General features: G+C 35.6%; 2 protein-coding genes across 3 annotated transcripts; both read right to left on the bottom strand.

Moving 5' to 3' along the window:
- Nucleotides 1-5,032: 5,032 nt before the first annotated feature.
- LOC110461818 lies at nt 5,033-9,572 on the bottom strand. 2 transcript variants are annotated; one of them, XM_021515504.1, is made up of 3 exons: nt 9,516-9,572; nt 9,143-9,477; nt 5,033-6,448 (listed from the first exon to the last, which is right to left on the bottom strand). In XM_021515504.1, the coding sequence occupies exons 2-3, from the start codon at nt 9,228-9,230 to the stop codon at nt 5,682-5,684; spliced, it is 855 nt and encodes a 284-aa protein (XP_021371179.1). In that variant the 5' UTR covers nt 9,231-9,477; nt 9,516-9,572; the 3' UTR covers nt 5,033-5,681. The 2 variants fall into 2 exon arrangements, with proteins under 2 accessions (XP_021371179.1, XP_021371178.1); XM_021515503.1 differs by having other exon boundaries at nt 9,143-9,566.
- A 2,619-nt stretch (nt 9,573-12,191) lies between these two features.
- LOC110461819 lies at nt 12,192-15,661 on the bottom strand. Its single transcript, XM_021515506.1, has 2 exons — nt 15,505-15,661; nt 12,192-14,018 (listed from the first exon to the last, which is right to left on the bottom strand). Exons 1-2 carry the CDS (start codon nt 15,590-15,592, stop codon nt 13,252-13,254), a joined length of 855 nt encoding a protein of 284 aa, XP_021371181.1. The 5' UTR covers nt 15,593-15,661; the 3' UTR covers nt 12,192-13,251.
- Nucleotides 15,662-17,835: the final 2,174 nt, after the last annotated feature.

The raw sequence follows: 17,835 nt of genomic DNA on the forward strand, positions 1-17,835 counted from the left end.
TCAAGGAAACTCTGTGCGTGTACATCCGTACTCGTATTAGGACTTGACGTTGTATTGCCAATGACATTCAGGGATTTTTTTCCGTATTCACAGGTAAGTTTACAAATTTTATTCTTAACACCCAGCAATGCATACATTTAAGTATTTACAACCTTTACTCGTGTTTCATTGCATCTCCTCACATTACCTTTCTAGCAACGTTGTAAAAAGGAAGCATATGGATCACCATGATGTGTTTTGCCGCGATGAACGTACCTACATCATAACAACACAAAACTCCGTCAAAGCCACAACACGACTATATTTGATATGTTGAGTTTCATATATACAACATGAATTTTGAAAGGATTGGTGTGTTTATCTAAACAGGTAAAATATGTTATTTACAAACCAAAAGCGTGAGTAAATAAATCACTGTTCCATCTATGATGTGCTGAATAGTGATATTATAGGTAAATATTTGTAAAAGAAGTATGTATGAATGTAGATAGGATGTCATTTTCTGTATTCGGCATTAAAGATGACGCAAATATCATTTTTAAAGCCATTACAGTTTGACTGATATTGATTTTTGCCTTTGTTCGCCAAAACTGACTGAACACTCAAATATCTGGCCTTTCCTCCCCATAATGACGAAAAACATCCTGGCAGCATTACTTTCACTGTCATGTGAGTATAGTCAACTCCCTTCCCTCATTACTTTGGCCCAGAAAAGTAACATCCGCCTCCAAAACAGGAAACAGCCAAATGACAGACAGGTAGTGGCTGTAAAAACCCAATTTGGAAGCATTCATGGCGCATTCCATACAAAACCGGAAGTACTCCTTGGTGGCAATGTGACCATGACTGTCAAGGTCACTCTGACGGGTCTACAATCTGTGTGAGAACACCTTCTTGGATACAATCATAGGTGTTTTTTTTGCCTAACTTGTCTACATCCTGAGCCGAGTTGTGCATGGAGAACTTTCCGACAAACAAATCTGGTAAAGGGACAGGTTCCTTGGTATCGTTTCATATAAGAACAAACTTAGATATTGTTTTTGCAAAAAGGATTCCTGTTTCTGTTTCCGTCATGGCGATTGGCGATTTCTTGAGGTGGAAATCTTCCGTTGCCCAATACCCTTCTCTGACAATAACAAGTGTCTGGTTCTCCGTGAGTCGAACATGATCGATGTAGCCGTGGTTGTACACACAGTTGAAGGTATCCCTCATTGTGCTGATTGGTATGTGACCTTTAATGGTTCGTTATATAAGTAAATGGTTATGACATCTGGCAACATTTAATATGATACTAATAAAAAATACAAACAAACAATTCAAATGCACAATTAGATTTTTTTTTTTATTAAATCCATTGATGAAATATTTATTTTTTATCTTATTTATAATTCTTATACATCAATTTACACTCGAAAGTAATTTAGAGTTAATTTAGAAAAGAAAAATAAATCGAACAACAATTGAATATCGTAAATTAAACGCCGTGATTTGCTTTATGAGTAAAAAGTAGGCAAGTATACGACCTTTAGCATATAAAAAGGATTAGTTATTAGGAATCAATGTTTTCATTGTGATATCGGGTTAAGACAAAGAAAAAATGTATCACCTTTTAGTTCATTTCTAAATTATGTAGACGGTTTAAAGACTGTAAGAGATCTTAACTGACTAAATAGAAAGTAAGAAGAAGACCTTCACGTATATATCACGTATTCCGTGCATATCTCAATATATTGTTTACTGAATGTCTGTATGATTTAAAATTATTCGTCGTATTTAATGAATACTGCAAAGGTTGAAGATTAAACGTTCAATTTGGTAGAACTGATGAATGATAAAAATATTAAGCTATTAGCAAAGGCAAAAATATGCGTAAAATATATATATAATATTTTTTCATTTTTTCATTTTTTTTTAATAATTTATTTTACGACTAATATGTATTTGTATATTGCAAATGATTGAAAATAATATCATGTTACCCATTTGCGTATAACATAATGGGAGTATTTAAGAATATGAACTTGAAGCGAATGAAACATATATTTACCTGAGTGAAACAAATGGAAACATATTTATCTGAGCGATCAAAATACCCAAACGGAAAACCCCTGAATAGAAGTTTTCCTTGTAAACCAGTAACACTCTTGATGATATAATGCGTCATAATTGCATTCCTTGTCGAACACCTTGTGCAGTTGAATACAGAATAAAACGTACACTGTAGACTTCTAACAACCCACCTGTCAGTCGTACCATACAGCGCATCGGAATGCGTGGGTGATACATGATCGGCTATATATTATATATGTTTATTTACCAAAACTTTGATGTAACGAAACTTTTTATTTGCTTATAACCAGGTAGTATTGGACGGTTAATCATGCACGTGCATGCATTATTTTCCAACAGGTCATGCACGTGTAACGTTCTTCCAAAAAATGTCCCCGTCAAATGTAAACAATTTTGCAGATTTGCTAGCGGACAAAGAAAAAAGTTTCTACTTAACATCTAGATCTACCTTAAACTTGTCAAGTTCACGGTCATAATGTTCCTCCGAAATTACTATGAAATTGACTTGAAATAGTGTTTGTACATCAGTCAAATGCTGATTTCATGTGTTGATGAGCTATGTCGATAGAATGGTGGTTTTGATTGATTGAAATAGACATCTGGTTCACATTATGACGTCAGTCGTTATCGGTAAGTGTCTGTTGACCAACTTACGGACTGATTTATGAAAAAATCTTTCTAAATTATATCCAGGTTAAAAAAAGACGAAGCACCCGTTTGAAAGTACATTTTACCTTTTAATCATCACTATCAATACGTATTTCTAGATGACGTAATAATTGTGTACTTAACAAAAATGACGTTACTTTCTTTTTCATTTAGTAAGTGTATATGGTTCGATTTTAAATAGTTTTCATTATAGTATATTTGATTCATTGATCGACAGTAGGCTTTTATCTACCTGGAATGTATTAGACCAAAATAATATGTCTCTGACTGTTTTACCGGTCTTTTATATCAGATGGGGTACATTGTGAAAAATAACAAGCCTAATAGGTGGAGTCCTGTATTGCCGCACTGATGAACCACAGCATAACCCGTGTGTGACGTCTAATGACGTTAGCTGGAATGGTACGTGGTCCACTCTAGTATAAAAGCTGATTTTGACTGCGCCGATCTCGTTTCCCTAGGACACCAATAGCATATAATATATAGTTGATAGCTCTGGATACTCGCAAGTCTTTCCAGTATTTAGAAATCGTTTTGCCTCAGAAATGTTCAAATGACGTGACATGTTTTCGTTATTTTGTTGGAAGTATCGCTCACTCCATGACGCTTCAATAAACTGACAACGGTAGGTCTCAATATTTCATTTTGATAATGGTACCAGTCAAATATCCAGTGAGGATAACACTAACAGCCATCGGAGCAGGTCCGGATACCAGTAAAGTCGATTGGCTTGATTACGTCGTGCCAAAACGGAACCCGTATAGGGCGGTAAGCAATCAACGACTGTTTTACAAACGATTGAGAATGGTTTTTATACTCACATGATTGCTGAAGAAAACTTGTAGATTGCGAAGCCGTATGTAAGATCGTCTCGAAGAGACTTGGCACGTGGTTTAATTGCTAGATATGGAACGGTCAGATGTCGACCCAGTGTGGTTAAAACGGTTCGCAACCTTTTACTAAAAATGTTAACCTTTGCATACTCTAATTGGTAGGATTGCTTTAAATACTTCTAGGTTTTAATTGATGCACGAACGAGCAACACATCCGATGGGTTAATTCCTTTCCAAGCATTGAGGTAGCATGTTAAGGTCAAGAATAAGTGAATTCAACAAAAGAAAATATTTCTGCAAAAATAAACAAAACTTACACCATTTGTCTACCGAGTTAAACGTCATCTTACAAGCAATGGTTTACAGGTTTTCTGCATAGGAAAACATATTTAACGTTTCCTTTTGTTTGGTATATTTAATCGCAATATTTTATTGATGCTTTGACCCCGTTACAATTCACTATCAATAACATACACTTACTGCTACAAAATCATACACTTGTACTAATACTATACACTTACAAAAGTTATACGCTTTGTAAAAATACCTTAATTACAAACAATAACCCAGTAAAAATTGTATAGGTGTATACAGTGTTTTTAGTTAAATGTGCTTTTAGCTGTCTCTTCAGTTCCTACTGCTGGCTTCTCCCATTAGCGTCAGGTTCTAATCTTACCTTGTGTGTTCTCCGTAGATTACACTGGACTTTGAATAACACCTGACAGGATGTCTTATTCAGGAATTATGTAGATCACCACATATGACTTAAGAAGCATTGAGAAAGAATTGCATCATGGTAGATACCTACAAATCATATTTGTCAATAAGAACGTTGATTATAGCATAAACCACGCAGACGTAATGTCACAAACTAGACTGTAGTCTATGGTCCAGTAGACCATTCGTGTGAGAGAAAGCAGCGTGTTTTACTATATGAAAATCCTAAGTCACGTACATATATATAAAGTAGACAGGAGCTCTGGTTACCGAAGAACAACACATAAACAAGGTATAAAAGCGACGCCTTGATGTGTATATCGTTATATTTTTGTCGTGTTGTTGTAGAAAAGTTTACAACCCTATAACACAATGTAAAGTTTTATTGATATATTCATAAGCTAGGTTTTATAAATTGTGTGCAATATTACAACTTCAAGCCTGTCGGTAGTTTAGGCAAAACATTTAAACTTGGATGTCCAGGTAATGATTTTAACACAACTTTCCCTAAAAACAAAAGAGATTTAGGATCAAAGTATTTCAACAGATTTTATTGACTTTGTATATGTCAATTGGATTGGACATCAGGCTAGGTATTTAAGTCCTTTCAAAACTTATTTACAAACATTACATATATTCTGTCATAACAATCCAATTAAACAGTGCATGGGAGATAACTCTAATTAAGCTTGTGAAATGAACATATTTCAACTTTTATTCAATCATTTACTGTTTATGTTTTGGATATTAACAATTAAATAAATCATGTACATTTTTTGACAACCCATCCTACATAAAAGCCAAGGGATACAGGCCCAAAAGTCCCTGTGTATGAACACATTGGCCATCTACCAACTGGATCAAGTATTAGGTTCAATACACTTTAGCAATTTTTTTTCTTCTGTATTTAAGCACTTGACAACCGATTATAACTGCACAAATGTTTTTCATATTAACACAACCTTCTTATTGTAGATATGTAATTGTGTTAGATCATATTTCAGACAATAAACCATCTAACAAGAGAAGTATTTACTTTAAAACTAAGCATGTACAAAAGTGTGATTTGGTTTTCCGCTTTGATCGTAATTTTATCTTGCAACAGCACATACCTGACCGTCAGAACTAAAAACGTCTTTTGTTTACTTAAATAACCATATATAGAACATGTTCATATGGTTAACATATACATGTTGGTAGGAAACGATATATACATATTAGCTAAAAAAGTATGTGGAAACATAAAGTTTACAACACAGCAGACGGTAAAGAAGGGAAATTATAAGCAAATCAATCTCAAAAAATGTATATTTGTATGGGCATCTGTCGTCTCTTTCTATTCTTAAGGAAACATTATGTAAGCGTTGCTAGGAAATGACGTCACGATATCCTTTACAGTTTGAATGATATTGGTTTCAGCTTTCTATCACTGAATAAAAATGAACACTCGAATATCCTGTCATTCCCTCGCATAATTAAAAAATAAATCTTTGCTGCATTACTTTCACATTGCCATGTGAAGATCGTCAACTCCGTTCTCTCAGAGATTGGACTGAGTAGTGTGACATCCGCTTCCAAAACAGGAAATAGCCAAATTTCAGACACGAATTGGCGATAAAACCCCGATTTGGAAGCTTCCATTGCGCCTTCCATACAGAACCGGAAGTACTCCTGGGTGGCAATGTGACCATTGCTGTCAAGGTCACTATGGCGGGTCTGTAGTTTGTGTGAGAACACCTGCTTGGGTACAATCATAGGTGGTTCTTTGCCTAACTTGTCTAATTCCTGAGCCGAGTTGTGTATGGAGTATTTTCCGGCAAACCAATCTGGTAAAGGGACAGGTTTCTTGGTATCGTTGCATATAAGAATAAACTTAGACATCAGTTTTACAAAGAGCGTTCCTGTTTCTGTTTCCGTCATAGTGACTGAATCTACAAACGAAGATTGCCCAACTGATTTCATTCCTGTCGTGCATTCAAAGGATATTGGATTGAACAATGCAGCCTTGGCGTGGAAATCTTCCGTTGCCAAATATCTCACTCTGACAGCAAAAAGTGTTTTGTTCTCAGTGAGTCGAGCATGATCGATGTAGCCGTGGTTGTACACACAGTTGAAGGTATCTCTCATTGTGTTGATTACGTTCCATATTGGTATGTGACCTGTTTGAAAGTGAAAATACAGTTTAATATTCAATATAGGAGTAACAGAAAGAGAAATTAAGACAAACATGTGATAACACTTATACAAATCAAGCATTCAGTCAAACAACAAGACAGTTATGTATTGAAGAGAATCTTTGTATGAAATGGTAGTTTACATACAGTATTAGCTTTAGCAGCTTTAGTTCATAAAATATTTTTTTAAGATAGAAAATGTCGAATGTAAAATGATAAAAAAAATATGTGAATATCATGAATATATTTAGAGTAGGTAAGTTTTAGATTAGGTTGAGCACAATCAATTATTAATGGCTAGCCTTCATCCGATTCCAGTAACCATAATATGTATTGACATGTTGTAGGTCAAGATATGAGGAGTCTGTGGTCTCTTTCATTCGTTATTTCAAATATCAATAATAAGCCAGTATTTTTTTTAGATCGTTATTCAAGGACAAAATAATGCCAATATAGCTTAATAAATGCATTAAATGAGCGAAGAGTTCGAAGTATGAATATCTGTCCCTTTACGCCTGATTTATTTTTATTTTTGCCCATGCTGAACAGCACCTATTATGATTTTGAAACAACATTTAACAGAATTGTATTTGGAGGAGTGGTTCTAAGTCATCCAACATGGGTTGATGCAGCTTTCATTTTCTAGTTTAAGAAAATTCATGTCAGAACTTAATCAAAATACCGTCAAAGTGTTAATGTTTCCAGTATGGAAAATATCATAATTTCCAATTTCAGAAACCGGTTACTCGAAATAACTTCCGACCGAGTAACTAATGAATCGGTCAAATTGTGTACTCTTGACATTATTTTACGTCTCATCCTTAAAGTTCTACCTCGCAAACTCGGCAATTTACAACATTGCATTCTAGACCACTTTAAAAATATTTTCGGACATTTTATGAAGTTTTCGGCATTTCTTTGTTAATCTTTACTATCAAGTACAAAAACAACACTCAACACGAATTGGTCTGTCTGAATACTATTTTTATAAAAATAAAAAAAATCTGCTTTTGTTATTTACATACTTGGAAATTTATTCCATCAGTACTGTGTTCTCGACAATCATTTTAAGTCAAATCCAGTGCAAATAGGGAATTTATCACCTCGTACCAGTACCGATCTAGATATAATTATATAATATAAAGCGTCGTACATTTTTTGTAATTGTTGTAGACCCTGATAATGATCTGTTTATATAATGTAACCGCGCTGGCAAACAACATGTGCATACGAACAAGTAAAATGTGAAATAAATATACAGAGGCTAACGTCACTGATAGTCATACTTGGATGCAGCAAAATTACTGGGATATTAACATATTTAGTTCATTAATTATTTTATTATTTAGAATTTGCTGTCTGTAGAAATGTAAGATAACAGTAATTTAAGGTATAAAAACATATGGTTGCACCAGAAGGTTTATATATCTGCTGCAGTATTTTGTATGAAAATGGAGTCAAAATCAAATGCACCTTCACAATCAATATTTCTACCTTTTTTAAACTATCTTAGCTAAAATACAGGTGTAAAGATGATTTGTTTACAAAAGTAGAGGTTCCTAATAGTTATAGATCAGTTGTAATATTTTGCATATTTTTTCGTAATCTTGAATTAAAGACTTTAAAATCATTAGACCAATAAAATGTTACCAGACGAATCCAAATTGTTCTCCAAAAGAAGTAATCCATAAGACACCACATATTTGATATGCGTTCTTAATTCAAAATATATAAATTAATTGAATTTATTTATTGTGATTTCGTTGACTTAAATGAGCCAGGTACATATTACGTATACTTTTATCAATTAGTGAATTCAAATATTTCGTTTACAGTATCACTTTAACACAACGGGAAAAACATAATCTCCGTTTCAATATACTTTAAAAGACTCCACGGACGTTATAACTTATGTTCTAAATAAAAGTTCAAAAAAGTTGATATTTTAACCTTGTATTACTTATATGCTTGCTATTTTTGTCTACAAAGGAAAGTTATGGATCAAATCTACTTTACATCCCTAACATCATTACAAAAAGATTCATATAAGAATTTGAGACGACCTACGAACTAGGTTGTGATAAAGCGGTATATAAGAACCTCGAATTATGATTATATAATTATAAGAGTAACCAGTAACTTTTATCTTCCTTAATATTCTTTGTTTACTGCATTGTTACTACCGAGATCTTCATTTGTATTATACGAACTTCTAAATAATATCAAGCTATTTATATATGTCACACAAGTATAACTGGGTATACTGTGTTTTATTTTCTTACATTGAAAATAACATATTACATTTATAAAAGAAAGCAAGTTTATTCAGAGCCACATGAAGAAGTTAACGTGAACGACACGCTAATCGGTGACCGCACAGCACGAATGCGGTAACGTGTAAATGGAGGCAAATTATATTTGTCTGAGCCTTAGTCCTAATTATTCTGACGTTTTATCGACTTTTTTTATATCGGTCTGTCATCGATTGACGTCTGAACTCCGGCCCTCTATAATATGCGGGAAATAAGCGACCCACGCGCGGGTCGCACTTCAAACTGATATTTTAGAAACAAATCGTCACTTTCACACACATCAAAACCCACTCATCTACCTCTAAAATTGTTTTTACACTCCTTCTCATTAAAAATATGCACCTGAAACGAATGGAAACATATTTACCTGATCGATCAAAATACCCGAATGGAAGACCTCTAAAAAGAAGTTGTCCTTGTGCACCAGTGATACTCTTGATGATGTAATGCGTCATGTTAGCAGTCCTTGTATCTTCACGGTAGACGACTAACAAACCACCTTGCTACCAACGCTAAACAAATTCCCAGCAAGCGCAAGTCATAAACTCGTGTTAAATTACGTCCCTGCCCTCAGTACACATGTAAAAATTACAGATTATCCCTATGTAAATTAATGTACAGTTTAAATGGTAATATTTACATTTGCACTGCATAGGGCCTAGATAACTCTACTGGTCCCATTGTAACATATTTTCCAATGAACTACAACGGGGATTAGGTCAGTGTAGTGATACACTGACCTAATTACCGCCAAGTGGCGATGTTCCGCTGTGTTGTGTCTTAAAATGTTATTGTATAACAGTCAAATCGTTAAATGACCACAACATATATTAAAATGGTCACATGTTAGTATACAAATTGGTAATTGACATATATGCATTTAAATTTAAAAAAATCTATTATTAAATTGATGTGTTTACTGTGGAACTTTCTTGTTTATTATTTTTGTCGGCCTGGTTGCCCTTGACAACGACTGTGGAGCGAAACTACCCGGCTGTTCCGAACAATTTACCGCTGACCCAGTCGGTGTGTATAAGAGTTTTAAAACAGCAATTAACAATACTCGCAACATTGCACAACTAATATTGTTGGTTTGGAATATAAATATAAGGATTGGTTGTCATATTTTTGACGTTTATTGGCGTGTAAACTACATCGGGCTTGCGATATATTTAACATGGTGCGCTAACGCGCACCATTCAATATATCGCAAGCCCGATGTAGTTTACACGCCAATAAACGTCAAAAATATGACAACCAATCCTTAATCAAATATAGGTTAACTATGACAGAGAAATAGTTGTATATTGTAAAGATGATAAATGTCATCCACGTAAAACACATAAATAGCCTCTATGGTTTGGAACAGACATAAGCATACTAAGGCCGAAAGCGGTCAGGCACTTTACAAGCATTTATACTCCGTTTCTGTACCGCGTTACACCTTTATGTGGTACAAAAACGAAGCATTCATACTTTGTTTCTGTACAATATACATTATTGTGTGGTACACAAACGAATAATACAAAAAAAGAACTTTTTTTTTTTTAGTAAGAAATATCCGGGTGTTTTTTTTAAATAATAAGTATTCTGTATGAGCCCCCGACATAAGAGTTAAAACAGACCTCAATATTCCACATATGAATAAAAACTCGGTAATTCTGACATTGCTTCTCATTATGAAAACATACTTCTTGGCAGGATTACGTTTACATTGACAATACTACCTTTTAGCCGTCACTCTCAATACCCCTTCCTAGATGTCGTAATAAATGTGTACTTAACAAAAAATAACGTTACTTTCTGTTTCATTGATTTAGTGTATATGGATTTATTTTAAATGTTATTAGCAGTTTATTTGAACCATTGATCAACAGAAGGGTTTTATCTGCCTCAAATATAATGGACTAAAAGCATACGTCTGACTGCTATCACCGGTGTTTTATAACAGATATGGTACATAGTGGGAAAATAACAAACCTAATAGCGGATGTGTCCCAAATTTGCCTGTATCAATGATGCGCCGCCGCATAGACCGTGTGTGACGTCTAGTTAGGTCAGCAGGAATGATCCTCTTCTCTTGCATCGACGATTGGGCGAGTAGCTGTAAGTTACCGAGCTGATTTTGGCCTCGTCGAACTCGTTTCCAAGTGACATCAATAGCATATAATATAGTTAACAGCTCTGAATACTTTACAAGCGATTCTAACATTTATTGTTTTTTGCCTCAGAAATGTTTTCTTGACGTTACTTGTGTGTGTAGGGTTTCGATGCGCTATTGGAAGATAGCGTCCTCTCAGTGGTGCTGTAATAAAATGACGCCAGCTCGAAATATTTCATTTTGGTAACGGGCCCCAGTCATCAGTTATCAGTTGAGGACAAAACTAGCCAAGAGCGCATCATGACGTTAAAAAATAGTCATCTTTGTGGATGAAACACAGCGCTGAACATTCTCTAAGATGTCGTTACACTTGTATTGATCCATTCCATCACCATGAGCCAAACAAAAGCAGCGTTCATCTGACAAAAGTGTGTGATTCCATTGTCTTAACCACCATTGGTGGATCCCCGGGGCCCAATTAAAGCGTACTCACTATAACAGCTGCAGAGGAAAACTTGTAGATTGCGTAGCCCTATGTAAGGTTCTTTTGAAGAGAGTTGGCATGTACGTTGTCCGTCAGATTTGGGACGTTCAGATGTCGACCAAGTGTGGTTAATACGTTGGGCAACTTGGAACAACGCTTTATTAAAAAAAATAGTATGCATTGTTTTTTTGTTTAATGTGTCTTTAACTGTCTCTTCTTTTCCTGCTGCTTTGCTGGTCTCATCAACGTAAGGTTCTACTTGAGCCTTGTGTGTTCTCCGAAGAATAAGTTTACGTCGGACTTTGTATAACACATGAGAAGATGCCTTTTTCATGACTATATGTAGGTCACCAATGTTTTAAGATGCATTGAGAAAGTGATATAACGTCGTTTATTGATGGGAAAGCCAAACGTCACGTAAAGTAGAGTGTAGTCCAGGGTATCAGTAGATCAGTCGTGTGAGAGAAAGCAGCGCGTTTTACTATCTGAAAACCCTTAGTCACGTACACATTTATAAAGTAGTCCATGGTCCAGTAGACCATTCGTGTGAGAGAAAGCAGCGCGTTTTACTATCTGAAAACCCTAAGTGACGTACACATTTATAAAGTAGTCCATGGTCCAGTAGACCATTCGTGTGAGAGAAAGCAGCGCGTTTTACTATCTGAAACCCTTAGTCACGTACACATTTATAAAGTAGTCCATGGTCTAGTAGACCATTCGTGTGAGAGAAAACAGCGCGTTTTACTATCTGAAAACCCTTAGTCACGTACACATTTATAAAGTAGACAGGAGCTCTGGTTACCGGAGAATAATTTATAAACAAGATAAAAGCGAATTGGAGACGTCTTGATGTTTTTATATACACCAGCCAGAGTGTGCCTTGGTAAATATGATCCGTACTGACTATATACGTGGTCAACACCCAGTCTCTCATCACATGAATTCAGTGAATACAGCAAAACACCATATAATATGTCTTTTCAAACAGAATCTCACGAGTCTACCACCAGCCGTAATTTTATACATTGCGTAAATGCTGGTATTAAACAGAAATGATTTGACAAGGTTTTCATGACCAGTCAAAAAGCTCCTTAATAAAAGCAGCCTTATATTAAAAAACAGGTGCGTCACAAGAGGGGCACAGTTTGTCTCCGTCGAATTGTCTACATTCTGCCTTTATCGTGTTTATTCCAAAATAATCTATAACCATATATTTAAAACACTATGCCAAATTTTATTTACATATTCATACGCAAAGTTCTTTAAATTTAGTGCGATATGAAAACCTCAAGCCTGTCAGTAGTTTTGGTAAAACATTTAAGCTCGGTTGTCCAGGTATGTTGATAGACAATTATCACATAAAATCGGAGGATCTTAGCAAATGAATAGAGATTTAGGATCATTATGTCCAGTTAAAGCATTAGATGCAATCTACTTAAATGTGGGAGTCATTTCCTATGTATTTAAACACTTATCAACCAATTATAACTAAAAATATGTGTCGTATCAACACATACTACTTATTTTAGATATATAACTGTGATTATTTGTATATAATAAAGCATCTAACAAGAGAAGTATTAATTTTAATATGAAGCTTGTACAAAAACGTGATTTGGTTTTCAGATATGAACGTAATTTTATCATTCAATAGCACATCACCCACCGTCATAACCACAAAACGACTTTTGTTCACTCAGTGAACATCACATAAAACATGTACATTGATAAGATTAAAATGTCAATGTTGGTAGGAAAAAATATGTACAGTAAGTAGAGAAATGATTCGCGAATCAATGTCAAAAAAGTACATTTATATGTGCATCTGACGTCTCTTTCTATTCTAAGCATGAAACATACTGTTAGCTTTGCTAGGCAATGACGAAATCATTTACAGTTTAAATGATATTGGTTTCAACTTTTCTTCGCCGAACAAGAATGAACACTCGGATATCCTGTCATTTCCTCCCATAATAACAAAATAAATTTTTGCTGCGTTACTTTCACATTGCCATGTGAAGATCGTCAACTCCGTTTTCTCAAAGCTTTGACCCAGTAGTGTTACATCCGCTTCCAAAACAGGAAACAGCCAAATTTCAGACACGAATTGGCGATAAAACCCCGATTTGGAAGCTTCCATCGCGCCTTCCATACAGAACCGGAAGTACTCCTGGGTGGGAATGTGACCATTGGTGTCAAGGTCACCATGACGGGTTTGTAGTTTGTGTGAGAACACCTGCTTGGGTACAATCATAGGTGATTCTTTGCCTAACTTGTCTACATCCTGATCCGCGTTGTGTATGGAGAATTTTCCCACAAACCAATCTGGTAAAGGGACTGGTTTCTTGGTATCGTTGCATATAGGAATAAACTTACACATCAGTTTTGCAAAGACCGTTCCTGTTTCTTTTTCAGTCATATTAACCGAGTCTACAAACGAAGATTGCCCAACTGATTTCAAAACTGTTTTGCAATCAAAGGATATCGGATAAAAAATGGCTGCCTTGGCGTGGAAATCTTCCGTTGCCAAATACCTCAATCTGACAGCAAAAAGTGTTTTATTCTCCGTGAGTCGAGCATGATCGATGTAGCCATGGTTGTACACACAGTTGAAGGTATCCCTCATTATGTTGATTACGTTCCATATAGGTATGTGACCTGTTTGAAAGTGAAAGGACAGTTTAACATTCAATATAGGAATAACAGAAAGAGAAAGTAAGACACACACATGCGATTACACCTTTACAAATCAAACACTCAGACACACAGCAATACAGGCTATATCATGCAGAGAATATTTTTAATGAAATTGTAGTTTAGGTACAATATTAACTGAAGTTGATTTAGTAACTTCTTTTTTAACTAGACAACGTGGATGTTAAATGAAAAGTGAGTATCATGAATTTATTTAGAGTAGCTAAGTCTTAGATTAGGTTGAGTACAACCACTTATTCTTATGTAACCCTCATTCGATTCCATTTACCGTAATATGTATTGTCATGTTATAGGTGAAGATATGAAGATGGTTTGTGAACTATGTGGTCTATTTCGTTCCTAACAAGCCTGTAGTTTTTCAGAATTGTTTTTCAATGACAAATTAATACCAATATAGCGTAATAATAATGCATTAAATGTTAATTAATGCTCTTTTTTAATAAGAGTTTACGTTAATCTGTCTCCTAATACTACACATGGAGATTGGGTTACATTCGTTAACAGTAATATCAAGAAGAACTGTTTTCAAATCCATAATCTTGATAACCTAGATATAGAAATTTGAATAAGGTACCCTATAGACTAATCTCATCCAGATAGTCTTGAAAAAATGTACGCCTTAATTTGTTTGGGATTTGTTAGTCCATATTGAACGGCAACCATCAAGATTTTTGAAACAAAATATAACAAAATTGTATTTGGAGAAGTGGTTGTATGGTCATCCAATATGGGTTAATGCAGCGTACTTTTCTTATTAAATATTGCTTCATGTAATAATTGGATATTGTGTTATCAAAATACTGTGAAAGTGTTAATGTTTCCAGTATGGTAAATATCATAAGTTCCGCGCTTACTAGATCATCGCTAAATATACTGGCATAATCATATTTACTAGGATTGTAAAACGGACGAATGTTAGTAACCGGTTACTCGATCCATTTAAGAATCTTTTGGGGCTTTTTATTAAGTTTTCGGCATTTCTTCGTTGATATTTACTATCAAGTACACAAAACTACTAATCGGTCTGTCTGAATGCGGTTTTTATAACAAAAAAACTGCTTTGGAACTCATCGATACATTTTTTGGTATAAGCCAAGTAAACATGATTTCGTTGACTTAAATGAGCCAGGTGCATAATTTGTACCCAGAGTTGTTGTTCGTATGCCCAAGTGATTGCAAGGAACGACACCTCTAGGTAGAAAATGCTCATGCAAGGTAAAGCATTACTCTTAGACATGTATTTGGCTAGCTCAGGACAGGATATGGTTCTTTAACCAACTTGTCTGCCAATTTTTGTTGGCCACGTATACCTGCGTCCCTTATCAAAACCCATGCACTCTAAAGTTGTTTCTCATACTCCCTCCCATTTTCATGTTATGTGTAAGAGAAATTACAAATGTGCACCTGAAACCAATGGAAACATATTTACCTGATCGATCAAAATACCCAAATGGAATGCCTTTAAATAGAAGTTGTCCTTGGGCACCAGTAACTCTCCTGATGATGTAATGCGCCATGATAACGTTCCTGGTCGGACCCCTTGTACAGCTTACCACTGAATGAACACTGTAGACGGCATATGTAAGGACTCGTGCACCGGAACCAGACAATCAGCAAATTATGTTATACCACAGCTACGATGCAGCAACACTTTGCAAACCCAGTCATAGCTTCCGTTGCGACACGTTTAATACGTACATTGTCTGTGTATCAAGTAAAATTTAGATTAACCATGCACTGTACTAAACGGCAACTCTTTTCATTTGTAAAATGGAATTATGCATGTTTTCCCAACAAACCATGCACATACAACGCTGTTAGTAGTGGAAGAAAGGCTAGTTCTGGTTCACTTTCACCCGTTGGACTAACATGGGTGGATACCCGATGACGTCACAGAATTTCCGCTCTGGGAAAGTGCCGGTTCTGGGCCAGTCCCCACGCCTATGTAATTCTATAGCACCACCCCGCACCACTTTGTAGCACCACCTTAACCGGCTGGTACCGTTATGATGACGTCACGGTTTTTTTCCGCGTTTGATCTATGTTCAGATTCTGCCAGTTTCAACCGGATCGGTATTCTAGAACATTCCCGAACGCTAAAATAAAATCGAAAAGACGTTTTTGTGATATATGAATAAATAAATCAAGACGATATCAATGTATTTCATTGTCTCTGTCAATAGAACGGACGCGGGTCAGAGACCTATCCCACGTCCACCAGGATACCATTTCCCGATGTTAGTCCAACGGGAGAAAGTGCGCCAGAACCGGCATTTCTTCCACTTTTGCTGTTCCATCCGCTCTTTAGTGTGCAGTATATGAGTCAACTGACGCGATAAATTCCCAAAAACGATCATAATCGACCCGACCAAAAAACGTTAAATTGAAACAAAAACAATCGATCAAAAAACCCATATTGAAAACCTCTAAATAGAAGTTGCCCTTTTGCACCTGTGATACTCTTGGTGATGTAGAGCGTCATGATAGCATTCCTTCTATCCATTCTACTGCTTAAGCATTGTTTGTTCACTGTGGACGATTAAAAAACCTCCTTCCAACCATTGCATGCTCCACACACCGGATTATTTTTTTATAGTAAAATATGGTCGGCTATTACAAGACACGTACGTATCCTGATATAATGAATACATATCGTAGATATAAATTTTAGATTGTCCCTATGTAAATAAATGTATAAAAACACTTTCGTATTCTATACAGTTTACATGGTATCAAATAAAGGTTAACTATGACACATAACTAAGCATCATCAACGTAAAACACATTAATAGCCACTATGATTTGGATAAGACAGAAGCAATCTTATTTTCCCAGAATATGAATGAACACTCGGTAATTCTGACATTATCTCGCATAATGACAAAATACATCTTTGCAGGATTATGTTCACATTGCCATGTCAAGATGTTCAACTCCTTTCCCTCAACGCTCTGACCTCGAAACGTAATATCTGCTTTCAATATTGGAAACAGGGAAATATTGGAAACAAAATGGTGATAAAAACCCGATATGGAAGCGTTTATGGCACATTCCATGCAAAACCGGAAGTACTCCTGGGTGCCAACGTGGCCATTGCTGTCAAGATCACTATGACGGGTCTGTAGTTTGTGTGAGAACACCTGCCTGGGTACAATCATATGTGGTTATTTCCCCAGCTGGACTGTAGCCTGATCTGAGATGTATTTAGAGTATTTTCTGACAACCCTATTTGGTAAAGGGACAGGTTTCTTGGTATCGTTGCACATAAGAATAAATTTACAACTTGTTTCTACAAAGGGTGTACCTGTTTCCTCCTCAGTCAATGTGGCCGAATGCACAACAGAGGACACGCCGATGTGTTTAGGAACTGTCGTACATTCCATTGAAATCGGATTAAACATGACTGCCTTGGTGTAGAACTCTTTTGTAGCTAAGCAACTCACTCTGGCTGCATACATTGTCTTGTTCTCCGTCAGTTCAGCATAGTCAAAAGTAGTCATGACTGTACAAACAGTTAAAGTTATCCCGCATAGTGTTGATGACGTTCCAGACAGGTATGTGGCCTGTTAAAAGATAAAATAAACGTAAAAACGATTTATGAATAAATAAAGGTTACTCAAGTAAATTGTCTAAGCATAATGTTGGGCGGTAGTTCAGACAAGAAAAACACACTTTTAAGAAATGGGGCAGCTATGAGGTAAAATACGATATGTATTCAAGCCTTTGGTAGTTCCTGTAAATCTATTAATGATCCTGTCAC

The sequence above is a fragment of the Mizuhopecten yessoensis genome, unplaced genomic scaffold, assembly GCF_002113885.1.
Source record: "Mizuhopecten yessoensis strain PY_sf001 unplaced genomic scaffold, ASM211388v2 scaffold10685, whole genome shotgun sequence".
NCBI lineage: Eukaryota > Metazoa > Mollusca > Bivalvia > Pectinida > Pectinidae > Mizuhopecten > Mizuhopecten yessoensis.